Source organism: Drosophila sulfurigaster, chromosome 2L (assembly GCF_023558435.1).
Source record: "Drosophila sulfurigaster albostrigata strain 15112-1811.04 chromosome 2L, ASM2355843v2, whole genome shotgun sequence".
Classification (NCBI taxonomy): Eukaryota; Metazoa; Arthropoda; class Insecta; order Diptera; family Drosophilidae; genus Drosophila; species Drosophila sulfurigaster.
In genome coordinates this window covers 20,771,138-20,797,881 of record NC_084881.1, presented here as the reverse complement: position 1 = coordinate 20,797,881, position 26,744 = coordinate 20,771,138, and the positions used below count along the sequence as shown (strand labels likewise).

At 36.2% G+C, this 26,744-nt stretch overlaps 1 protein-coding gene across 1 annotated transcript in view; it reads right to left on the bottom strand.

Annotated features, from left to right (window-relative positions):
- The window catches only part of LOC133839274 (zinc finger protein chinmo), a 69,059-nt gene that overhangs the window by 11,052 nt on the left and 31,263 nt on the right, over positions 1-26,744 (bottom strand). The window contains 2 exon segments of the mRNA XM_062270701.1: positions 23-240; positions 6,821-7,562. Of these exon segments, the coding sequence (XP_062126685.1) occupies positions 23-240; positions 6,821-6,938 (336 nt within the window). The 5' untranslated portion in view covers positions 6,939-7,562.

Sequence of the window (26,744 nt, the reverse complement as noted above, 5' to 3'; positions counted from 1 at the left end):
ATAGTATTTAAAAGATACTTACTTGTAGACTCTCGGCGGACTTGAGGAAACTGTTGAGCGCCTCCTGGGAGACGTGCACCTCGCCTTTGTACATGAACTCGAGCAGCGCGGCCATGTTGTCCGGCGTTGTCGCCTCCAGTATGATGACACACTGGCCATTTGTGGGCGTGTTCTCGAACAGGTCGGCGAACTTTTTCGAGCAGGCTGCCAAGATTAATTTGTGTGCCCTAAAGACGGCGCCTATAAAGAAAAAGAGTGAAGAAAATCCGATTAAAATCATTGTGAATGAAACGAATATAAATTATTTGCTTAATTTGTTTAAAGAGAAAAAAAAAGAAGTGTATTTGCTTAATTTGTTTGAATTGTAGAACCTTTGATATTTATTATATACTTTACAATGTGATTAAATTCAATGTGAATGAATATAAATTATTTGCTGTATTTGTTTTAATATTGAAGAGAAAGAAGTGTAGGGAACTGTATTTGCTTAACTTGTTCAAATTGTAGAACATTTGCTATCTATTATATATATAATTCTATTCTAAGCTAATTAAATATTGCTAATTCATTGAATATTTTAATGTCTTGTTATGTGGCATTGAATTATAACTTATATAATTTCGTATTTTATATTAATACATTAATCATTGACAAATAATACTTTTTTAAGCAGCTCATCTGAGGCACAACAAAATTATTTCAATTTTTAAACTTCATCATGAATTACTTAAAATAAATGTTGTCGAAAAGTTAATCATTACGCCAACCTAATTTTTTGTATTAATAATAAACATCAAACATCAATAATGTATTAAATAAGAATACTATATTTAATACATTATTGACTTGTTATCAAGAATGCTTTCATTTTTTTATGCAGACTCAAAAAGCTGAGCAAACAACGAAACTGCTTCAAGTCGATTTTGTTTTGTCGGCACTGCAAATGTTGTAATATATAGAAATTAAAGCATACTTTCGGGCGGGTCGCTGTTACTAGCTATAAAATGCAGCCAACAGGTGGCGCCGCAAGCGCAAATCGTTTAGAGACCTTGAACTCGTAAAAATCATGTCACACACACACACACACACACACAAACACTGACTGTGAGGGAAAAGCATAATAAAAGTCAGCAAGGAAATGATTTCCTTGCTCTTGACTAAGCACACTCACACACACACACACATACGCTAAGAGCTTTTGGCAACTGTATGTATGTGTGTGTGTCTGAGTTATTATTCAACGTCAACATCAACGTCTTGGCCGTCGTCTTCTTGCTGTCTCCGTGTATGTATGTGTGTACCTGTGACACACAAAGCCAGCTGCTGCTTCTGCTACTGTGGCGTATACGCAATATCCCTTTTTGCCGGCAACTCCTCCCCCTCTCTCCCTCCCTCCTCACCCTCGCTCGCTGTATAAGTATATTTTTATGTGTTTTCTTGACTCGGTCGCTCGCTTTTGTTATGTACACGATGCAAAGGAACGAGGAAAGGTTTTTTTTTTGGGTCTCGAGTTCTGTGTGCTTCACAACAATTTTCACGCTTTTACTTTTTTGGCCAAAGACACAAAAGCGACACAGATAGCACAGAGAAGCAAATACAGAACTGGGGAATTGTTTGAGTGTGTGTGTGGGGCGCTTTTTGACTTTATGGGGCACTTGTTGTGTTTTGGTGACGCGTTACTTAAGCCAAATTGAAACGACAGACACGCAGTGGAGTCATCTTCGTTTTCTTTCCTTCTCTCTCCTCTCGAGGGAGCCAAGAGTGTGTTTGTAGGTGTCTTATTTACGCCTCACAAGTTTTTTTTTGGCAACACAAATATAACAACAATACTCATACGACGCATATGACTTGCGACGCAGCTGCACACACAACACACATCGAGGCGGTTGTTACTTAAATATGTTATAAAGTGTGCACGTCTTTAATCTAATCACCAAATGCAGCGTCGCCATACGACGAAATATTTCTTTAGAAATGTGTGTCAATTTCGTTGGTTACTCGCCACGCGGCGCACGGCTTTTTGATAAGGCAAAAAACAACCACAATCAGCAAAAAGCGAATACAGCTTATTGTTATGAAATCAAAAGGAGAAAAGTGAGAGCGAGAGAACTTCTGGAAATATGCGTAATTTATGTTGAGAACAAATAAAAGGGTTTTTTCTGGATTACTTAATATTTACCTCAATGTAAAGCTTGAGGAATTTCCATTCCTTGATTAGTTATTTCAAAAATATTCCCCAACTACAGAAATTTCGCAGAATATTTAAGCATCGAACTGATTAAGAGAAATTCATAATGCAAAAATACGTAAATTGTATTTATTAATCATAAGGTGACACAAATTTGCAAACTTTCTTGGAATACTTTCGTTTCACAAATTCGGTTTAAGGTTTTTTAAACTCTCAAGCTCTTATATAATACGCATACAACTGCATTCGTATCGCCAATTGTTGTTGTTGATTATAATCTTTATTTCGTTTTATTTTTGCAGGTTGTTTTTCTTTATTTTTTGTTGTCGAATTTCTAACACTTGATACAACAGAAATTGGGTCACAAATGCCCCAAAAAAGAAAACGCAAAAAATAATAAAAAGAAATAAATGAAAGACCCTACACATACTACTATTTCTATATGCATACGCGCTGAGCTGATAAACAAACTGAGAAATAAAAAAAATACCAACAACAAAGCCAATGCTAATTGTTTGCGCTTGTTTACGTTCTGTTTCTATATAAGTATATAACATATTATGTATATAAATTATAGTATATAGTATACTATATAGAGAGATTTAGAATTCTTCCACGCGACTCTTGAAAAATATGTTTTGATTTTGTATTAAGTGCACTCTTAAAATTGATTAAGTTGATGACAACAATTGAAAGTTGTTTGCGGTTATTATTATTTCGTTATTTTTTTTTTTTGGTTTTGGGGAAAATTTCTAATCTTATCGTGCATAAGTTGTGACGATGATTCATTTATGTGTTTGTGAAATGCATAGAATGTCGCGATGGCTGAATTTTAATTCAACCATAAACACTTCAAGGTTATTATGCTGATACTCCTAGAACAAGTGGTAGATTAAGTGCGATATCTTATTGATTGAACACATTCACACATACAAACACACGCTGAAAATATTCTCAAAGTTCGCAGTCGGCAAGTGAAAGTTTATTGAATCATTTAAAAAACAATTTCAAGAATTTTATCTTTGATCATGGCGCCAAACAATTTAAAGAAATATTTGCTATTTTAAATAGTTTTTCTTTAAAGATTCTGAAGAAACTTTGGAGAGCTTTTAATGTGCTTTCGAAGCTTAGCATTTAAACATTAAATTAAAATGAAAGTTTATTCTAAAAAATTTGTCTTTGATCATCGCGTAAATATTTGATATTCAAATAATTTTGAGTTAAGCATAGTAGATGAACTTTTCAGATATTTTAAAGTGCTTTCAAAGTTTAGTATTAAAGGTGAACTATTTTATCTTTGATCATTGCAACAATCAATTGAAGGAAATATGCGTTATTTGAATAGTTTTAATGTAAAGATTTGATATGAACTATGAAGAGCTTTTAATATGCTTTGCAAGCTTACAGTTATACATTAAATAAAAGCGAAAGTTTATTCATAGATTTTATCCTTTATTATTGTGCAAATAAAGTAAACGAAGTATTTGATATTCAAAAAGTTTTGAGTTAAGCATTTTATACGAACTTTAATGTGCTTTCGAAGCTTGAAGCTTAAAATTAAAGCCTTTTTTCTTTCCTTCACTTTGTCTAAGAAAACGAAGCAAAAAGAGAATGCGAAATGGAGTGAAAAATGCTGGAATCCATTAGTACACCTAATACTCGTTAATGGCTGTAAAATCACAGATATGAAAAGCAACCCCAAAAGGAAAGAAAATAAGGCAACAGCTCGAATACGCAGACAGACATTGGATTCGATTCGAGTAGAGAAGAGAAATGGCCCAAGGCCAAGCAAATGTTCATTTCGTAAAAATGCTCATTTCTCAAGTGCTGAAAATGCCCGAAACCAATGCAGTCCTCCTTCTCCCTCTTCCTCAGTCTCTCTCTTTTTCTCTATTAGAAGTGGAAAAGCAAAGCACACACATGTGCATATTAAAAAACAATCAAAAACATACGCTAAGGGCTGGCAAATATTTAATGCTTCATTTCGAAATGTACCACAAAAAAAAAAGAGACAGATTTGAATCCGAATAAAATTGCAAAAATAAATAAAGCAAAAGGGAAATCAAACATAGCATGAATATATGAATTCTTCATATATTCGAAATATTAAAAACCACAATTAAAAGCAGCAAAAAAAAAAAAACAATTTCAGTTGCCTGGCGACCATTTTTTTTTTTTGGAATTTTTTCAAAAGGCTCACCGAGTTTTTGGAAATTTTAATCAAAAGTAGTAGCACTTCGATTGATATGGCTGACAAAACGGACGTAGGGCTTTTGTTTATCCTTCCATTTGCTTTTTATTTTCGTGTTGTTGGTTTGTTTGTATTTTTGGCTAGCCAGGGACAGGCAAGGATTTGTGGAATCCCTTGGAGCGGAGAGTTAGAGACGCAGTCACGTCTGATGATTCATAATCCCACAAAAAAAAAGAACATCAAAAAGCGAACATGTGAAGCGGGGCGTATGCGCAATTTTTGCTAACCTTAAAGATGCGACTTTAAAACCGTAGATAGACGCAACAATTTGCCAATAAAAGCATAAGCCTAAGTAATACATGCGCCCAAGATGCTGACACGCACACAGAGACGGGATTTTGGGTGTTTAGGCATATTTAAACCCAAATCAAAATGCGTGCATAAAAAAGGCCAACAAAGGTCCCGGCAATGAAAATGAGCAGCAAGCGCCGCCAAACAAACCAAAAAAAAAAAGAAACCCTCAAACAATTACTGACCTGGCCCAAAAGACGTACACATTGTCCCACATATAAATATACTATATATATACAAAGATTTTTTGATATGTACTTGCGGCTATACATAACAAGAGTAACTGGGCTAAATGCTTTGGCCGCGTGGCTTTCGCCCACATTTATATTCATTTAATAAGCCGCCATAAAACTGTAGTAAAATGCTGTAAATGAAATAGTAACACACACACACACACACACACACACACACATTTGGGGTAACACAGACAGCAACAGACGGAGCCATAAAATGTGGCAGCGCGTCTTTTGGCTTGTGTTCCCGCTTTTCCTTTTTCCTCTTTCTCACACACTCTTATCCGATTTCCGCCAGAGGAAAAATCAATGTCTGTTCGCTTGCTAAATTTGCCGGTCGCTTTTTCGCCTTTTATGCCACTTTAGCGGCTTATTAGCCAAGAATAAGTTATGTATAGAGGGGAGTTGGAGGCAAAACAAAAAAAAAAGCAGCTCAACTCAATTTATGTGCGTCTGTCTTCATTGTCTGTTTATCTTTGTCTCTTTGCTGCGTATCTGTCTCTCTATCTGTCTCCTTAGTCTGTCTGTCTGTCTGTCTGCTGTCTGCTCCCACTGCTTTTGCTTTATTACATAAACACAGCGAGTCAATTTATTGATTGCAGCCCAAACAAACTCTTCCAGGACTCGGAATTAGACGCAGGTGTCTCAGTCATCTAAAGCTCAACTAAAGCGAACAAAGACTGAGCTATTTATGCAAAATGCAAATTTATATTATTCGAATCTATTTGAAATACATTCTCCAACAATTTCACTAAACATTTAGTATAATCAAATTGAATATTTTACTAAAGTGTTCAAAGTTATTTATGCAAAATACAGAACTCTTCTACACTTATTTTGTTTTTAATATTATTCGAATCGGTTTGAAATACATTTCCCAACAATTTCTCTAAACATTTAATATAATCAATAATTGAATTATTCGAATCTATTTGAAATACATTTTCCAACAATTTCGCAAAACATTTAAATATTTTGCATATTTTGCTTGTACAACGTTTAAGTTATTTATTGCTAACTGCATAACTCTTTTACTTTCATGTTGATCACTATATTATTTGGACTTATTTGAAATATATTTCCGAAAAATATCTCTTCTTAATGAACAACTAATTATAAATATTCGAGCTTATTGACTTGAATCATCTAATATACACAAAATAAACATAATTTTAGGCGTTTTTCCTATGTGAAATAAATTGAAATTAAATATAATTTGATATTATCATAACTTGCCTAATCAAAACACTCCTTATAACAGATTATTACTAGCAATTCTTTTTATAGTATAATCGTTATAATGTCAAGCAGCCTATCTTTTATCTAAAATTTCTAAAATATTACGGATTTTAAATTATTCTTTGGATTTAGTAAAATTTTGCATCGATGTTTTCAATATAATATTGATGCTTCCTTGTTTTATTTCTTTTCTTTGTGTAAATACATAAAATTTCTAATATTTGTAAATAAAAATTTAAATTTTATATGAAAAGAATACACAAATATTCTAAAATTTAAAAGATTTCCTTAAATTCACTATTTTAAAAAAAATCCAATTTTATTCCCCAATTTTCATACATATATGCATTTTTAGTTGAAATCGAAGCAATTACTAGACTAAAATATTTTAGACTAAACTACATAGAAAAACAATTTAAATTGAAAAGTAGATTGCAAATCATGAAAAGTTAAATAGGGTTTATTTCTATATAACTTTTTTTTGAATTGCAATTCATTTGTAAACCCAATTGGCATTGTGTTAGTTGTCGAAATGAATCGACAAAAATCAAAAATAATTGAATTTTATCTTCACATAAAAATAGTAAAATAGTAAAGAGTAAATAAGGGTCGACTTACCATCGCAGGATAATGTGACATCGGCCAATAGATCCGATTTGAATAGATTGGAGAATGTGATTGCCAAGTTGGAGGAAAAACTGTTCCATTTGAGGCAAAACTGTTGTTGCGGATCCATGTTGCAGGCCGTTGTTCTTCAACTTGTTGCTCTTTTACACTCGCTCGATTGTTGTTGTTGTTGTTGGCGTCGTTATTATGTTTGATAAGAACGGAAGAATGATAATGATGACAGTGATCCGGAACCGGAACCGTTACCGACCAAAGCAAATGGAAGAAGCTGCTCTTTGATTTGTGATGCGTCTCAATCTTTGCGAATTGCTTTCGATTTGTGATTTTTGTAATGTTGCCAAAATGGAATTTCGTCGAATTATTTAGCGGACTTTGCATAAAAGCAATGATAATAATAATAATAATATTTTGCAAGTAGCCGCTGCAAATTCTTAGCCAAAGGGAATTTTGCAATTGTTGTTTGTTGAGTTTGTGGTGCGTTGACTTTCTTCGCATCAAATGCTTTCTATCCAAGATGATCGATAATAATAATAATAAGAATATATTATAAATAAATTATTATTATTATTATTTGTGTGTTGTTGTAGAGATTTCTACACACATATGTACACAACACACACGCTTGCAATGAGAGCTGTCGGATTTGTTGTTGTTGTTCTTTTTGTTTTTAGTTTGTTGTGTGTTTTTCTAAGCAGTTTGAAATTCAGGACGCGCACTCCGAACACGACAAATGCTGCAACGAGAATGACGAGAAAATTTCTGATTAGTTATGATGTTATTTTTTGTTGTTGTTATTGCTTTTGTGCATGCCTGCTGTTTGTAGTTGTTGTTTTTTGCTTTTGTAGCTGCTGCTGCTGTCGTTTGTAAGGAAATGTCTCAGAAGAAGACAAATCCAATGCCTGCTTTGCACTTTCTCAGATTTGCTTCGCTTTTCTAATAATAATTCCTAGCTTGAAATGCAACAACCTGAAAGCTCGCTCTCTAGCACAGAAAGCTCTCTCTCTCTCTCATTTGCTCGCTCTCTCTTGCGCCATCTATCGCTTTTGCAAGTTCCAAGAAAAAAGTTTTGCGAGCCTCAAATTTCAAAGTGAGGCGAATCGAACGCAATGCAACTGTATAGGTAACTCTATATATAAATATATGTACACATGTGTATGTGTGTGTGTTGGCAACTGCGACTGCGACTGCAGCATTTCCTGTGGCATTGGCAACCAATTTATTAGAAATTAATCGAGCATTTAGAGAGTGGCCCGCAAAAGATATACGATTTAATTCCTGGAATTAGGCGCTCAAAAATGCCGACGTTGCAACCAGAACAACTTCTCCTTCTTTCTCTCTCTCTCTCTTTCTCTCACTCTATCTGCTAACATTGCGTGTTTAGCCTTGGCTTCTTCCCCTTCTTGTTGTTGTTGTTGTTGTTGTGGTCAATTCCAATTCCTGGAAACTGCAGGTGACGGACGCTATGAAGTCAGAAGAAGAAGATGCGACGACGGCTGCGGCTGCGCGTTGCATGAGATGCGCTTTTTTTCCTCGAATTTGTTTAATCGTTAGAAAAATGCGACCGCGCAACTGAGTCCCCCCCCCCCTCTCTCTCTCTCTGTCTCTTTCCTACGTAGCAGCCAGAACCTTCAAGCCTTCGGGCAAACGTTGTGTATGTGTGTTTATAAAATCAACGGTTTCGCTCGCTCACTGAATTGGCCCCAAAAAAGATATCGGTAAAAAGCTATTAAGAAATTCCTGGGAAGTTTGCAGTTTTGGCTGCTTTTATTTTTTGTTGCCTGTTTGCTTTTGCTCTGCGTTGTTTTTTTTTCTTTCTTTTTGTTAACTGAAGTAGCAGCAGTGGCAGCGGGAATTTTTTGATCAAATGGTAGCGGATATTTTGCCACTGTGTGTGTTTGAGTGTTGCGGAGCATCGAAATTGGTTAGTCATTGGGTGTAGTCAGTAAATTAAAACTTTGACTTTGCCACTTTTAACAAGGGGTTCTTTATGCTTTCAAGGACTACAGCTATAAGACTGCTTTTATTTCTATTTGTAAAGGAGGCAGTTAAAGGTTAAACTAAGGGCTTGCCTTAACAGCTATGCAAAGAGAGCAACATATTAACATTAACATTATGGTCACGCCACTCTGCATGGCTATGCAAGAATGCTGTTTGCAAGTCGCTGTTAACTGCAGCGCTTTATTACGGACTAAGCTTAACATAACAGCTGGACTTTGACATAGCCCTAACAGCAATGCAGAGGCAGCTGCTTAACAGCGTACATGAGTAAGCGCGCTGCTAATTGAAGCCCAGCATGATCAACTGCCCACACAAAGTGCCGAAGAGAAACGTGCTTAACTAGGCAAGTGCTTAAGAGCAACGAGCTAGGCTTAGCTGTGCGAAGAGAAAAACATACGATGGCACTTATTGCGGGAGTCCAGCTTACGTTCACTAGTAAAGATAGCAAAAGAAGCTCGACAATTTGAATTAACTGTGACTCTCTTTGTGCTGTGCTTCTCTTTGCAATCTCCCTGTTGCTACTCCTCTATGCACTTTGCTAGTACTTTCGACTCTTTCAATTTTGCCCCTGCTTCTCCTCACATTCGTCATAATCCGCTTTTGCTATCTAGCCTTTACATCTTGTGCTGCCTTTTGCCACAAAGACCTTTCCCTTAAGCTCTCAACTTGGGCCTATGTCAAAAGAGAGTGCTTTGCATGCGACTGTACTTGTTGAGCAACAACAAAAATTACGCAGCTGCATTTCAAATGCTTTTTTAATTTCTCAATTACACAAAGCACAGACAATGAAAGCAACAACTACATGAAAAAATAGAGCAAATTCTCAAAAGTTGCGTTGAGTTCTTTTAGCTTTTCGGGGCATTTAAATGACGACACCTGAAGGGAGTTCGAAGCTGGAATTTTTATTTTGTTTTGTTTGTGTTGTGGTTGTTGTTTTTTATTTTGGCAAAATAGCTCAGGTATCTGTTGAGCTATCTCTGTATGTGCGAAAGAACGCGTAAATCCTTTTCACACACACATACACACACAAAGAGCTTTGCAATGTGTTCCTGGAAGACGCACACACAAAGAAGTTGAGCAGCTTTTTTCTTGCTCTTTCTTATTATGATTTTATTATTGTTTTTCTATACAGGAAGGGATTGCGTTTCGGGGTTGTTCGCTTTTTAAACTACTGACAACGCACTTTTCTAATACAACAAATACGAAGAAACAAAAACCAAACAACAACTGAGAAATTACGCAATAAAGTTGGAAATAGAAATATGCGCAAATGCAGCACAAAAACAAATTGAATGCGACAACGATCGAATTGGAATCCAAATCGAAATCGAAATCGAACTCAAATCGAACTTCATGTCAATAAATAAACAACGAAAAAAAGAAAAAAAAAAAGAAATACAAATTCAATATTTAATTGTTATATTTTTCTGGTATTTCAACTAATTGACCTTGTGCACTATTTTGCGATATTCGATTCCGTGTGATTCATGCTTCGATAGTTGCAGTGTGTCGCTACTCCTCTCTCTCTCTATCTCTTTCTCCCCCTCTGTCTTTCATCTGTACGTGTTGTCGCCTTGTCTTTTATTTTTGTTATATTCGCTTAATTTGATTTGAATGGCAATTAATTCAAACAAATGACGCACTGTTTTATTTAATGTCAGTTTCTTTGCATTTTTGTCTTCATCTTTTCTCACTTCTCGCATTCTCGCGGTTTCTCACGTCTCACTTACTTCGCGCCTCTTCCATTTGATGCAGCTTTATCTGTTCAAGCATCAGGATAGAGTATGCTCTTTATATTTTATATACTATTATATCTACCTGTATGACTGGCAATCTTTTCAATTTGCTGATAACAAAGAAACACAGAAATATGCACATCAATATTATCAACACTGTTATCAATACAAACTGCAATTCTTCCAACAAATCGTGTGTTTGAACTTCCGCCTCTTCATCAAAGAACAACAACATTTTGAATTTCGTTTACCCTTTTTTTTAAGACTATCTTGAAATAAAAATCGTAGATGAGTTTTGTATGAAATATTATATTGAAATTTTAAACTATTTATTTCAGACGAAATTTATTTACTTTTATTGTGGCAATCTTTTTTTAAATGCGAATTGAGTTGAATTTTTGTCTTTAAAAAGTTCTTCAATTTTAGAAATTTTGTTTTAATTTCACTTTTTAAAAACTCTACAATTATATTTTACAATTTATATTTTCCACAAGTTTTTCTAGTCAATAAAAGCCAAAATACTAGAGCTAATAAAAAAGCTAAATCTTTAATCTTAACCCCCAACTAATTCCGCAATATTAAGTGAAATGTCTTTAGCATGCTTTGCCTTTGATCTTCGCTTGAGAGACAACAATTGAGACAATAATAAAAAGAGGGCGTGGCCATCAAAAGGGGGCAAGTACAGAAGGCGCACTCACTTCATTTGCTTTGAACATGCCGCGTGTGTTTGTGGCAAGTTTGGAGGCAGGAAGCTGCAGGCAGATTACCGCACAAGTTGCGGCAACTGTCAAAGACAGACTGAAGACTGAAGTCTGTGAGACTTTGCACCCTTTTTGGGCGAATGTGTGGCAAAACAATTGCTGCACTTGACAAGTGCTTGCTGCGGGCTAAAGTTTGTTGCAAGGTGTTGTAACTGCGCTAACATGTTGCAGTCTTTGCAGATGTGGCATAAGAATATCTCAGAATATACATATTTCTAAGAATATGACAAGTATCGCATAATCGCAGCACAGTTAACGGTGGCGCCACCCCGTGGTGCATGTATTGTTGCAACATTGCAGAAGATAAAACAACTGTCAACTGTTTTGATAACAATCTCAGCGATTGCATATTAGTGTAGCATGTGTTTACTTTGTGTATTATGTGTGGCATTATTGCACAATTTTCGAATGCTGCAATTGACTGAGAAGAAGGCACGTCTAAATAGTCTCAAAGCGCCATCTGTCGTCGGGTTGCACAATACCAAGTGAGTTTCTTGCATTGCATAATTGATGCAACCTGTCAAACTCATCCCCCAAATCACTTGACTTCTCGTGCGAGTTCCAAGAATAATGCTGAAAGCGACATCTGTTGTCGGTTGACTAATTTGATTGAAAGTCTGTTGAAGGAATGTGCGGAAAAGGTGCCTGAAAGGGTGCTGACTTTTCATGCATATATTGATTTAAAGAAGGAGAACTGCAAGCAACATTTGTGGGTGGTTTTCATATTGTAATGAATGCAATTACCAAAAAAGAATCATTTGCTGAAGAATTATTCTTTTCTAAGCTAACTATATCTTAAAATTTGAAATTTGAAATGTAAACTTGTCAAATGAATAACTTATATTTATATCTATATTTCTACTTTACTTGTTGCATGTTTAGTTATGTAAATATCTCAGTTGGCTGCTCCACAAAATAGAAACTCGAAACATTTCAACAAATTAGTTATGCAATGCACTTTTGGGTCGAATAGGAAATGCAAGTGCATGATGAGCGTAATAAATGATGCCACCGAAAGCAAACGCAGTTAACACAAATAGTTGACAGTTAGACAGTTATTGTTGCATTTCAGTTCACGCCTCGCTGCACACCCAGAAAAAAAGCAAGTATCTAAAAAGTGGAAACACCCTTTTGAGTACGTGTGTATCTTTAAGATACGCTTGCCTTGCCCGCAATTACCATTTTGGTAATTGTAATTGTCATAGCTCTTGCCTGCTCTACTTGTACGTAAAAAAGAATCCCTTTTTAAATGGGAAACCAATTAATTGCCTATGAAAACATAATTAGTATGGGAATGTGTTGCAGTGCTTTGAATTTATGTTTCTGATTGTAGTTTGGTCACTTACACAGCAGAAATGCAGCAGTTGTGGGAATAATTTGTAGAATCTAAGTGTGGGCAATGCATATTTACCTGCAAGTAGAAAAGGAATAAAGTATATGGTTAATTAAAGTGAAATTAGGGAAAATATTTATACAAAGATAAAAGTCTTTAATTATAATATATTTACAATATTTGCAAATAGAAAAAGAATAAAGTATATGGTTAATTAAAGTGAAATTAGGCAACATATTTTGTATATAAACTATATACCATAAAGTTTTTGATACAAGGAATGAATCTTTAATTATAATCTATTTGTAATATTTGCAAATATACATTGATTATATTTTATTATATTTTAACTTCTTTTTTTGAATTAAATATTCTTCATAATATTTGGGGATTAAATTTTGTACTTTCCATTTACAATATTTAGAAAACTACATTAAACAAAGTTGATCATTAAATTTTAATTTCTTTTTATGAATTAAATATTCTTCGTAACATTTGGGAATACAATATTTTTTTATTATTAGCTATCAACTAAAAATGACAAAAAATAGTACTTGGAAATTGCTTTACTAAGTAAGCTATAGTAATATTTTGTTAGTAATTTCTATTTTTAATATAAATGTTATTCATCATTTTGATAGACTTTGGTAATGAACTTTATTTAGTATTGTCTTCAAGCATTGTTAAATATTTACTGTATTTGCTTCCAAGATATGTCAAGCTATTCTTCTTTTTGGAAATACAGTTTGCAAAAGCTAAGATTTATTATAGTTTCAATTTCTAATATTAAGAATGTGTTTTTCAATGAATCTTATGTTGGTCATTCTTCAGTTTATTTTTAAATTCGAGCTTGTTTTAAATAATTTTTAAATATTTATTGCCTTTGACTTCCTGTACATTTTCGCTATTTGAAAATTCATTTTTGCAACTTTAACAAGAGTTCACATTTCCAAACTTCCGGAAGTTGCTAGCGCCAAAAAAAAAACTGTCAGTTTACCGAGTGTAGTATGTGGTGTGTGTTTTGTTGTGAGTGTGCATTGCTCAAACCCAATTAAAAATGTCAAAAAATGAAAATACCTGTAGGTAGTTAGCAGTTAGCGCACGCAGTAAATATTCATCACGCCAAACCAAAACCAAAAGCGAAAGACAGCCCACATTGCCTGCTCCTCCTCCCCTTTTCCCCTTTAACTCTTGCTCTATGCCAATCCCTCAAACTGAGTTATACTCAGAGTGAAGAATTCTGAATCCTTTGGCACTTTTGTGGGGTTTGCCACGCATCTGAAGCGCGTCACACAGTTTAACTTTTCATTTCGCGGCTGAGCTGGACAAGAAGTGTCGAAGAGTGGGCAGTGAAGAGAGTGGGGAAAGGGGAAAGGGAGGACGTCTGCTGCTGTTGCTGCTTATCAGCAGGAGACGCACACATGTCAGGAGCCAGACCAGGCCCATGGAATGTGCATTGTGGACGAGGAACAATGGCGTTTGTATGTTTTCTCATGTGCCTCGTCAGCAAAATTAAAAAATAGATACGCAAAGCGAGGCGAGGGAATGGGGGCAATGAAGAGGGGGAGTCACAACTTCTATAAAAGAAATTCAACGCACACCGAGTTGTTGGCTCTATGCCCTCCTCTGTCTCCTTCCAGCGAGTTTATTTTCATTCGGTGAATTCAAATGTCACACAAGGATCGAAAGGTACGCATGGCCAGTTTGCAACGTCCTGCCTCCCCCACCGCCCACCGCCCACCTCCCACCTCTCTCCTCCCTTTTTGGCCAGGTTTATTGCAAAAATACACAGCAACAGCCAACGAGCCGAATGTCGAGCCGGGAGCTGCCACAGCTCAAACAGCAGCTGCTTGTTGTTGCTGCCTTTGTTTTCACTGCTATTTTTTTGTTCTGCTTTTTTTTTTTTTTTTGGAATAGCGTATCCTGGTGTATTGAACAAATGCCTAAAAATGTCACTGGGCCCCGCACGATAACTACTGTGAATTGCCAGCCCTTGGTTTGATTTCAGAGCGGGGAGCAGAAAGAGAGAGAGAGAGAGAGAGAGAGACAAAGAGAGAGAGAGACGAGCAGACAGAATGTGTGAGCAGGTTTTTTCTCTTTCTCGATTGTTTTGCAGTCTGGCCCAAGAGTTGTGCCACCCACTTTCGGTGTATTTTTATTGTATATATCATTGATGAATACGCCGATAACAAATCTCAATCAAATGTCAAAAAGGTAACAGGCAGACAGACGCACAAAACAGACGCCACATTCGACAGCCATTGCGACAGCTGAAGAGCAGCAACGAAGCTTCTTCTTTCTCACTCTCTTTTCTAGCTTTACATGCGGTAATGTTGCAATTTTCACGCAGTCCACGCGCGTACAATGCGGCGTATGCGCAATTGTTTTAGTGTCGCCGCCTCCTTGCTGACCCAACTTGTCGACCCCAAACTTGATGACCCTCATTGCCATTCAAACCAACACTCACACACACACACACACACACACACCTGACTGACAGCTCAAATTGTCTTCTCGTTTTGGAGGCTGTCACAAAGTTGAGCACGACAAGGAAAAGCGTTTGACCATCCGTCCATCTGTCCGAACTGTCTGTCAGCTCAAATGCATTTCCTTATGTTTTATGCAGGCCAAAAACACAAATAGAAGACACGTCAAAGAGTGTCACTTGATTAACACAGCGGTAATTGAAAATTTGACCGCCTTGACCTGACTTAAAACATTTATTCAATGCGGTTAAGCATTGTGCTGAAGCTTTGTCAACCATCAAATTAAACTAATTAGCAAATGAAGTTGCCATTGGATTAGAAAATTAATTTTCTGCATTTTAAATGAATACAATAGGAAAGTACAGTTCTTATAAACAGCTAGAGAGAATGAATGACCTTATAGATTAATAGTTAAATTGTACTATATGAAATTCGAATACTTGCGATTGGATTCTTTATTAAATAGAGAATGATAAAAAAATAAATATTATATTATTTTTCGAGGAATAGACAGTCTTCTTAAGATATGAATAAATAATCCTTTAAATTTCTATTAGCCACAAACTGAAATTAGTTTTTTGGAAGCATAAAATTATGTTCTCGCTTATCTGTTTGACAATTTTTTAGGAAATCGATAAAAAATCGATTAGCAAATCGAACAAAGAATTTCAGTTTCCTGTTACTCAATTAGAGTTCGAAAATTTGTTATAAACTTACACATAAAGAAAAACTTGCTAAAATCAACTATAAAATCTTGGATCAAGATTGTTTGTATATTAAAATTTAACCCAGAAAGTTTATTCTTAAATTAAGATAGAAAATCCTCCAAAAATCTAGATGGCCAAATCTTGAAGATCAAGCTTATAATCTTGTTTCCAGGATGAAAAAATCTTCAAATTGAATCAAGATTGCAAAAACTCAAATCAAGACAAAACTTTCAAGATTATTTCTCAGTGTAGTTAAATAAGAAAGTGTAATTGATAAATTTATATTAACATTCTTTTCTATAGAAATGTACTCAACATTTGCTGCACGTTTTTTCCCAAAATTAAAACTGCACTTCAGCTACTTTAAACTGTCTTTAATCGAGGCTTTTAAGCCTTCAGCCTTTTGAGAGAGCTTCTCTCGTCGAGTGGCAATGGAAAATGGACATGGGCAACAACAGCTTAACGTACTAATTGACAAGCAAGCAAAAATATTTACGTGCTCCCAAGTCCAAACATTCTAATCAATGCACTGGTCGAGGCCAAGGCAAAAAGCACAAAGGCTCGATGCTACAAAAAATAGAAATCGAATAGAAGAAAATGCCAAATCAATGGGCAAATACAGAGGCGAGGCCTATCAGTAGTACAAAGAAGAAGCAGAGTGAAAAAAGAAGAAGCAGAAGCCTTTCAAACAAACAACAATCGTTTCACCAAGCTCAACAGGAACAGGAGAATTCATCAAAGTGAGCCCCCAACCACAAAACCGAAACCCCGCTTTTAAAACCTCCCTCCATATGTGTGTGAGTCTGTCCATCACACGCTCCCTCTCCCTCTATCCCCCCTTCTGCTCTGCTCTCCTTCGCTGTGCAACTGTCAAAATGCGTCGAAGCGAACATCATTGGATTTGTGATTGAACAAAAATTTCCATACATTGACTTTTTCTATTTTCTTTTATTTTGGGGGCTGCTTTCTACATTTTTTGTTTTTTTGTCAGTTTCATTTACAAAATGCATGCTGGAGTGATAATATTAAGCGGGCCGAAGCCTCCCAGAGTCAATCCTTCATTAGTACAGAAAAAGGAAGTCCCCCAAGCACAAACAAAACATTTCGTTGGCTAGAATTTATATTTACGGCATTGTAAGTTATGCAGTCGACTGATTCGCACAAATCGTCAAAAATGTCCAAAGGGTTAACACGAGTGGTTTTCGCTGTACGATCTAGAGTCCTGTCCCCTGTCCCCTGCCCCCGTTCCCCACTTTTCGTTCTCTTCAACCAACAGCGTTCAATAATTGTGTAAAACGTTTTCAGTTTTACATTTCAATCTTAATTTAGTTTTTAGCATAACGTTTGCCCAGGCATTGTCAATCGCCATCCGATTCCAAATCCGAATCCGAATTCGAATCCGATTCAGACAACATTCAGTGGGGTTTATTTTTCCAATTTGATGGAGTGGATGGAGAAGTAAACGAGCTCGCTAACGTTTTGGATAGAGAGAGAGAGAGAGAGAGAGACTAAAAGGCAAATTGTTATTTTTGTTGTTTGGCATTTGGCCAGTTGATTTTTTGGCTAATGAAGTTTGTCATTGAGCTTTATTTAATTTGCTGCTGCCGCGCAAAAGCGCAAAATTCAATTTGGGGGAACGAGCGAAAACGTTCGCATATGATAAGGGATTGCCACACTGTCGATGAGTTGGGCTAATACCGAGTGATATCTTTAACAACTTAAAGGCTGTCATAGAAGTGTGAAAATTACAGAGAAATTGATACTTTGGAAAGGGCAAGTAATGAAGGGATTAATTTTAAACCAAGCTATTTATGAGAAATTTATATCTTGAGAGTTTAGAAACTAGTTGAAAGATCTTTAAGAATATGAACAGTAATTGTATCCTAATTTTTTTCTAAATGAATTATATAATTTTATTAATACCTATTACTTTATTTGATTATTAGTAGTATATACTTTCAATGGATTTTTAATTTGATTATAAAAGTCTCAGTAGTATGTATATACTTATAAAGGAATACAATTTCATTTCAAAATATGTATTTCATTATTTTGGAAAGTAGTTTAGAAAACTAATTGATGTTATACATATAATATTAGTTCAATTTCAAGTTCAACATACTATTTATTAACTATTTCCGTGATTTCATTTAACACGTTATTAACGTAGCTCATTTATAAGTTTTATTGTGAGTTTAATCCTTTAACTATTATTTCAACTTCTTTATAAAGTTTACCAATAACATTTATTTAACATTCCGTTAAAAGCATAGCATTAACAGCTTGTTAACATGTCTGCTATGGTATTTACTTAACAGCCAATAAAGCAGATTTTCATTTGTAACTTTAACTTGTTAATAACGTCAGTTAATTATAAGTTATATTGTAAATTTAGTGCTTCAACTATTATTTCATCTTGTTCATAAAGTATTCCTATAACATTTACTTAACACTCCGTTAAAAGCATAGCATTAACAGCTTGTTAACATGCATGCTAACACCCTTTCACTTAAAGCAGATTTTTATTTGTAACTTTAGTTTATAAATAATGTCATTTCTTCATCAATTTTATTGTAAATTTACTGCTTTAACTATTATTTTAACTTCTTATTAAAGTCTACCAATAACATTTAGTTAACATTGCATTAAAAGCATCGCATTAACAGCTTGTTAACATGCATGCTAACACCCTTTCACTTAACAGCCAATAAAGCAGATTTTCATTTGTAACTTTAGTTTGTCAATAAAGTCATTTCTTTATAAGTTTTATTGTAAATTTACGTCTTTAACTATTATTTCAACTTCATATTAAAGTCTACCAATAACATTTAGTTAACATTGCATTAAAAGCATCGCATTAACAGCTTGTTAACATGTCTTCGAAGTGAGACCGAAAGTGTGTCTCTGTGTGTTTTGGTTGTGTGTTCTCATTGAGAATCCACCGCACGCAAATCAAATGATTAATTTCCTAATAATGCGATGCTTTAGCTGTTGTTTTCCCTCGCCACACTTTCCCACAACTTCCCCTAAACGAAGCTGTCTTTGGCAACCACGCAGGTATTCAAAAAGCCATTACTTTAATCGAATTCGCATTTAATGAAATGAGCTGCCGTCAGCAGCACAGAGAGAGGCCTGCAACGCCTTCAGCTTCAGCCGGGAATTTCATAAACTTCAAACAAGGATATTGGTCGACAAAAAAAGAAGAAGAAACAAATACAGTGGGAGAAGCTGTTGCAAAATGTCCAACAAACATGCAATTAAGTCGTTAATACTTCATCGATTTAATACACGCGGACAGCACACACACATACACACGCACAGCGAAGGTCCTGGCAGCCGAAGGATTAAAGCATTAGCAGTGTGGATGAGCTGTGAGGAAGAAGATGGGCAGAAAGTGATAGCGGAAACGGAAGTGGAAGTGGAAAGTAGCCAGCGCAACGATTGCAGACATTTGATTAGTTTGTTTGCAATGCGATGCGCGATGCGAAGCGAAGCGATCTGAGTACTCACTGAGCACTCAAACGAGTACACTCACACTATTCACTCGGCGGGCTAGCGATATGCAATTACGATATATAAAAGTTAAACAAGCAACAAACGATACGCGTTCAGCTTTTTTAGCATTTGATTAAAAACGCAAACAGTCCAAAGTGAGATGAGTGAGAGAGAGGGAAAGGAAACTTGTGTGGTAGGCAGGACATAAAAAATTAACAACAACGAATGGGCAAAGCAAATACGAGTTCGCATTCGTATTCGCGTTCAAATACAAACACAATTCATCAGCGTTACCTGCCTGCCTGCTGCCTACCTGTAATAAAAATCATAACTCGAAACGAGACGCCAACGCACACACACACACACACATATTGAACTAACGACCATGCGGAGGGCAGGACAACAACATGGCATCATGGAGCGAGTAACGAGTAACGAGTAGCGAGTGCGCCACCCGCATGTGTGTTTTTGTAAAAAGGTAAAAACCAATCAAGAGCATCAATAAAAGGCACGTCAATCAGCATTGGGGGTAGGCTCAGCTCAGACTAATACAACAGCCTCACTAACTACCCCTCTGCCAGCCTCCCTGCCTCCCTGCCTCCCTTCCTCCCACTTTTCACTCAGCCACAACTCTGTCCATCTGCGTAGACAACGCAAAAAAAAAAAAAGAAAAAGAAAGAAAAATCATATTTTGCGTGGTATGCGTGTCTGGGCAGCTTTTGTCTAGCCGCGTTTTGCTAGTTCACTCAAGCTGTCATATCGTCAGCTAACCCAGCCCCTACCCCCACTCTACCCCCTCACATATCATGATTTTTCAATAAATTCAACAGCCATGCGGCACTTTGCTCATTGAATTTTGAACAGCGATCTGAAAGCAACCCCACTGAACTCTTCCCTTCCCCCGGGGTATTGAGTTTTCCGCAACTCACCTGCAACTATTTTTGACTAGACAAGAAGCAGCAGCAACAGACATTGACTGCTGCAACAGCTTGTGTGTTGCAGCACAACTTTCATGCACAACTTTTCAACACAACTTTTGTGGCATCCACAAAACAAAAAAAAAAACAAAGTTTTGCTGGTCGAAACAAAAGTCAAACTGAGAACTGAATATTTTGCTGCTGCTTCTGAAATACTTTGCAGCGAATTTTGTAATTAATGCAGTTTTGCAATTTTATGCATCTTATAAGGTTGCCAGCAAAGTCCTTAGTTATTGGCAAGTCTATTAAGCTTATATGAAATAGGAATTCTTACACAAAAGTTGAGAAAGAAGAATCAAGTTTTGGGATGTCAGAAATGTAGAGAAAATGTTTAGGAAGGCTTTAGTTTTAATCCAAAGCAAAGTTAAAACCCTTTATAATAATAACAAACATATTGTTTGCAAAACTACTTATTTTAAAAGTAAATGAGTTAAGAAATTTTAAATATTTCTATAGTTAAAATGATTTTAAGATTTACTTTATTTCTCATTTTGGAATTTATTTGAAATTTATTATCATATATTACTTATTTAATTGAAATTTATTATCATATATATTATTACCTGTTTAATTGCATAGTAATAAATGCTAACAAATTTCAAATATTTTCAAAATGAAAATAAACAACGTAAAAATTTAAAATATTCTACAGTAAAACTTCCTACAAATTTAAATTACTTCCATAGCAAATTTAAAATATTCCCTTACGCAAATGCTTTCAAATTTTACATCACAGTCTGACGCAAATATTTTATCACAATCCCGCTTAAAATAATGTTGCTAAAAATACATTGTGTGCATTTCAAGGGAATCAAAATTCTAGCTAAACACGCCTGCATTTAAGTAGAGAAGAAAAAAATGTTGAACAAGCAATAAAAACAATAATAATTTCAAGTAACTTTAAGCTAAAGAGCAACATTGCATCACAACTTGATAAAAACAAAAGTCCAAAATATGATGCTAAAAATAACTCAAGAGCGCTTGCCATTAATTTTATCAGCTTTATATGCAGTTGTGATCAGATTTCAAGGCAATTGCAAAAGTGTATGTGTGTTGTTTGTGAGTGGACTCTAGAGCTTGATTAGAGAGTCACTAAGAATTGTTGTTTGCAAGTGACATTCAAAAATGAAATTAATTTAGCGTGTTGAGCGAAAGTTGTTGAACAATTGTGGGATGCAAAACAAGTTTAAATGATCTATTGCAACAAGTTGATAAGTATAAACAAAAGTGAGAATTAACTTGGATTAAAGTTTCTTCCAAAAAATGCGAGAGAGAGAGAGAGAGAATTTGAATGGACAACCCTTAACGAGTTGTGCGTGTCTGGCAGGCAAATCACTTGACTTTTCATTAATAAATTTGGAGTATGGCCAAAAAGAGCTCAAGTGGAGTATCGACTGCCCCCTCTTAACTCTCTTTTGTGGCATTAGCTTCTAGCTGAACCCTTTTTTTCACTCTATGCTATTAAATTTCATAATTTTTTTTTGTGGGTGCTGCGTCAACTGAGACACGCAAAATGTGGCTTACCAAAAAAGGATATATGCATATATAGTATAGAAATCGCGAGTCCGCGAGTCTCGCTTCAATTTCTTTTCAATAGCAACACACACACTCCCACACACACACACACACTACTGAACACACACGCACATTGCAACCCTCTAGAAATTCATAACCTTTTTTTCAATAAAGCGCCACAAAAAAAATTGTTTTCCATACGCATTAATGCAGCTATGCGTGCCCAAAAAAAAAAATTACAAGGAGCTGGAGTTTAAGGAGTTGTTTTAAGGGTTATCAAAGGACACGCAGCATAGCACAGAACTGAACTGAACTGAACTGCAGCCTGTTTAGACTTTGATATATGCGTCTGATTAACGACTTCCCTTTGTTTTAGCCAAGTTTGCGATTGTTTGAGCATTCATTTTTTAAGCTTCAATTGTATTTTTAGGCAAAGTTGTTTGCTTTACAACTTTTGAAGCAAATTAATTCCATACAAAATTGTATATGCAATTTGAGTTTATGTTTTCTTTTAAATTTCTCATATAATTTCCCTTACTTTATTTTACTTTATCTTTCAAGTAATTTTTTATGCATTTTCACATATAAGTCTTCAGTAATATATTCTCTGATTTCCAGCTAATTATCAACTGAAGTCTAGTCAATTGTAAAACACAAAAAATAATAATCTCTCATCTTATTCTCCAGAATAATAAGCTGCAAAAGTTCTTCATATGTAAGTTATAATGAGAGTGAAGCTTTAGTAATTAGTGCAACTCCTTTGGGCATAAATGTAGCTCAGATTGCACTTTCAGAGAACCAAAGCTACTGTCTACTTATAGACTTCCCTTGGGCTTCAGTTCGAAGTACTATATAAAGCATTTAATAGCTCAATCTTTGCGTCGATTTCAACAGTATTTTGCTGGTCAGTTTGTCAGTCCGTTTTGCGCATCAATTTGACACATTTCCAATTCCAAGTGGACGTTCACTGTTCAGTATTCTTGATGTCCCCCTTAGGTTTACCCTTATCAATCTGCAAGTCAGTCGATTACAGTTGTTATGGGGAGGAAGAGAGAAAGTGGGAGAAAGAACCAGAGAGAGAGAGAGAGAGAGAGAGAAAGACACCATTTAAGCACAATCTCCAGTCACGTTTGTGTGCCCAAACGATTTTTTTGGTTTCGGTAGAAAAAACAAAAGTTGTGCGCGGCTTGCAACAAATTTAGTGAGCAGCTGCCGCCGTCTGCTTTCAATTGCCCAGCAGTAGCAGCAGCAACAACTAAAATAACAGCAACAACAACAATAACGAAGCTGCTCCCATTTCTTGGCTTTGCTCGAAGCCTTTTAATAACAACAATTTTGACTTGTGCTTTTCACTCTGCTGACGTCATTTGGCATTGTCCAGGCCCCAAAACACATTTCGTTTGGCAATTGCGTGGCACACACACACACATACACACAGTGGCAAGCAAATATACGCACCCACACACACACAGAAAGGCAGTCAGGCATTTTGGTGCGGCATTTAATGACATTTTTTGGCCATAGCATTATTTTAGGCGCTTGTGTAATATCGCTGCAGTTAGCTCTCTCTTTCTCTCTGTCTCTCTCTGTCTTGCTTCTTCACTGTTTACTTTGGACTTGCTGTAGCACTGTCTCTGTCTGGCGTACAGCGTTGCTTAGCTGCCGTCTCTGTCTGCGCATTCAGTGCACGTTTTTGGCCTTGTTGTAAATTATTGTGTATACGCCTCAGTGCGCCAAAAATGCGTGCGGCATGAGTAATTAGCAGTCGCAACGCACACACACATACCTACTAAATATACACACATAGTACATATGTCTTTCTCTCTCTTTTATGTAGTATGTATTTTATTCGACGCTAAATAATTGCCTAATTGCATTAGCCCCCAAAATTATGCTGCACTTTTGCACTTCAAAGCGCTGCCTTAGCTCCACTTTTCTCTACACTTTCTCTCTCGTTGTGGCTCTACGACGGGGAGGGGCAAACGAGGGCTGCTGGTTCAATATTTGCCAAAAACTGGGTGACAATTTGCTGCACAAGTGCGTGTGTGTGTGTGCGTGTGTGCGAGTGCGTGTGCAACCCCCAAATGCCAAATATACGTAGCATGTTTATGCTTTTGTTGTTGTTGGGCTGTTGTTGTCATCCCTGCACACACACACACGCACACACACACACATCCCCTGCTGCTGCCTTATCCTTGCCAGCTTGTCTTAGCCACCCTTAAGCAACAAAAGAAAATTGATTTTTCCGCAGTTATTTCGTTTTTCGGCCTGCAGTCTGCGTTTTATGTGTGGAAAACGCAATTCTCGAAGAGGTCCCAGCTACATGGGCATAAATTATGTGCGTTGCGGCTCCTCGAACCCCACAAAAATTTCTCGTTTCTCTCCCTCTTGTTCTTTCTTAAGCTATCTCTTTCTCTTGCGCTTGTGCGTCGTTTGTATTGTTTTGACACTTTTACTTGAGTTGATTTGCAACAGAGCATAGAAGAAGCCGCAGCAGCATCAGCAGCCATTGGGATTACTTGGAGCTGGCTTTGGAATTGCTCTGGGAGTTTGCTGTGGCATGCCCCATACACACACACACAAACACACACATACACAAGAATAATAGCATCTTGGATACAAACTCTGCAGCTGCTGCTTCAAGTTGTAATTTGCGTTGTCAGGTGGCGTGTTGTGCTGCAACTTTTATGAAATCGAATTCAAGTGCTTGGCAAAAAGTGCCAACGAAAGTGCTCTTATAGGCGATTTAATATGGTGCAAAAGCAATGGCAAAGTTTTACAATACAAGGCAACTCATAAAAGACCTAAAGTAGTGTCTGATTAGACTTGGACAGCTAAACTAACCCAGTGAACTCAGTCAGCTTATGGTGTAGAGTGTTGAAATTTGTTGTGCAGTTGCTGTACTAACTAAGAAACTTAAGAGCAGCCTGAAACATGGCGCATGTGTAGCCAAAAACATTATAATAATTAAAAAGTAATAATATATGCAATAAAACTTGAAGAATTTTGAATTTTTATTAATTTTGACACAATTTTAGACAGAAAGCAATGGAATTTGAATTACATTTTAAAGCAGCGCTTCAGAAGAGCCTACTTTTGTGCATCATTGTCAATGTTAACCCAATGAACTCAACAGTCATTGCACATAACTATATGAAATTTGGTATACAAGCTTAATTAAACTAAGGAAAACAAAAAGTTGCTTTATATTTGGAATATAATCAGTCACGAACATTTAAAAAATTACTAGAAAATCTTAAAAACTCGAGAAATTGAAATAAAATATTGTTATACACATACAAAAACCTTTTAACTTCGAAAGCACTGTAGATATCTTTTTAATATGACAACCGTATTAAAACCAACTCAACCGAACTCAGAGATCTTAGAAGATATGCCTCTTAAATTGTTTATGCAAATATCTTTAAGCCGAATACGCTTCAATTGAGCATTAAATAGAAGATTTTTCAGCTTATGGCTGCATAACGAGAAATTTTTCCAAATGCCTTTCTATCAAGTATCACTTGAAATGTAATTTCCAGTCTCTAGCAACCCTATTTATTAGAGTTTTTGGGATCTAGGCCTAGGTAAAATACACCTTAATAACATATTGCGACATAAGGTTTGCTTGCTTTGAAGACGAAACCGGTTTAAAGAAAAGTTCAGTGAAGCGGCTGCTGCTGCTGTGGAAACTGCAATTAGTTGTGTTCTGTTGTATTCTGTTGTGTTGTGTTGCCGTCAATGGCACACGCCTGTCACATCAGCAATTTTGACAGCTTAACAGCATTTTGGGAAACCAGGGAAACTGAGGGAAACAACAACCCTTGCCAAATTGCAACAAAGATGCTGACGACGTTGCTTAATTAACTGGACGCGTAGTGGAAAAAAAGCAACGAAGAAGAAGAAGTATAAAGGTTTGTTGCAAGCCGCGCTGCACTTGAAGCAAGTTTTGTCGGGGGTTGCTTTTGAATGACGTTGCAGCTGCAACACAAAACAAGGATTACGGATGCGAACATGCCAACTCACCCCTTGGGCGCCACTCGACCCTTGGGATCGAGGTGGCACAGTGACTGTGGCATGAGAGGGTTGCAACGTGTGTGCATTGCACACTGGCTTCATTATCAAGCGGCGCATTTGCAGCACGTGCCCAAAAAGGGAACAGCTAATAGGCAGGACAACAGGCAGGATAACAGACTGCGCTGCAGTCTCGTGTCCGAGATTTTTCCTCTTTTTTCCACGGCCAGTCGAGCGTGTGTTGAGCTTAGGTGGTTGCCAACTACGTCGGCGTTTTACACTCGAATTTTCTTCAAAAGGAATTGCATTTTTTTCGTTTTTGCTGTCGTTGTTGTTGTTGTTGTTGATGTGGTTGCATGTCAAAGTGGCAGGAAACGCCATGGGGTTGAGGTGGTGTGTGTGTGTGTGTGTGTGTGTGTGCATTCAGCTGTTGAACAGCATCACAGCCGGTGGTTCAGTTGGGTTGCCCTGGGTTGTGGGGTTAACAAACTCGAAAGTAACAATTCGACACAATGAAATTGCAGTTGCCGGGAATTGGGCATATGTTAGTGCCGGAATTACTTCGACAACATGATGCTGCGATAAGCAGTAGATTGAGAAAAAGGGAAAGCAATCTAAGCCAGGGGATGTTAATGATAATAGGCAACGATAATAAAATCGATAAGACTTACAATTAAAACGGCAACTTGTATTGTAGTATGTATTAAGCAAACGTGAAATTACCTGCAAAGAAATAGAAGAAATCGTACAATTAGTTATATACTATAATTATTTGGTAGCTAAATGGAATATATCAATTAATGCATACAAAAATATATAAATTATAATAAAAATACTGCATTCATATTATTTATTATTATTATTATTAGTTTATCTCTACTGCATTTTATATT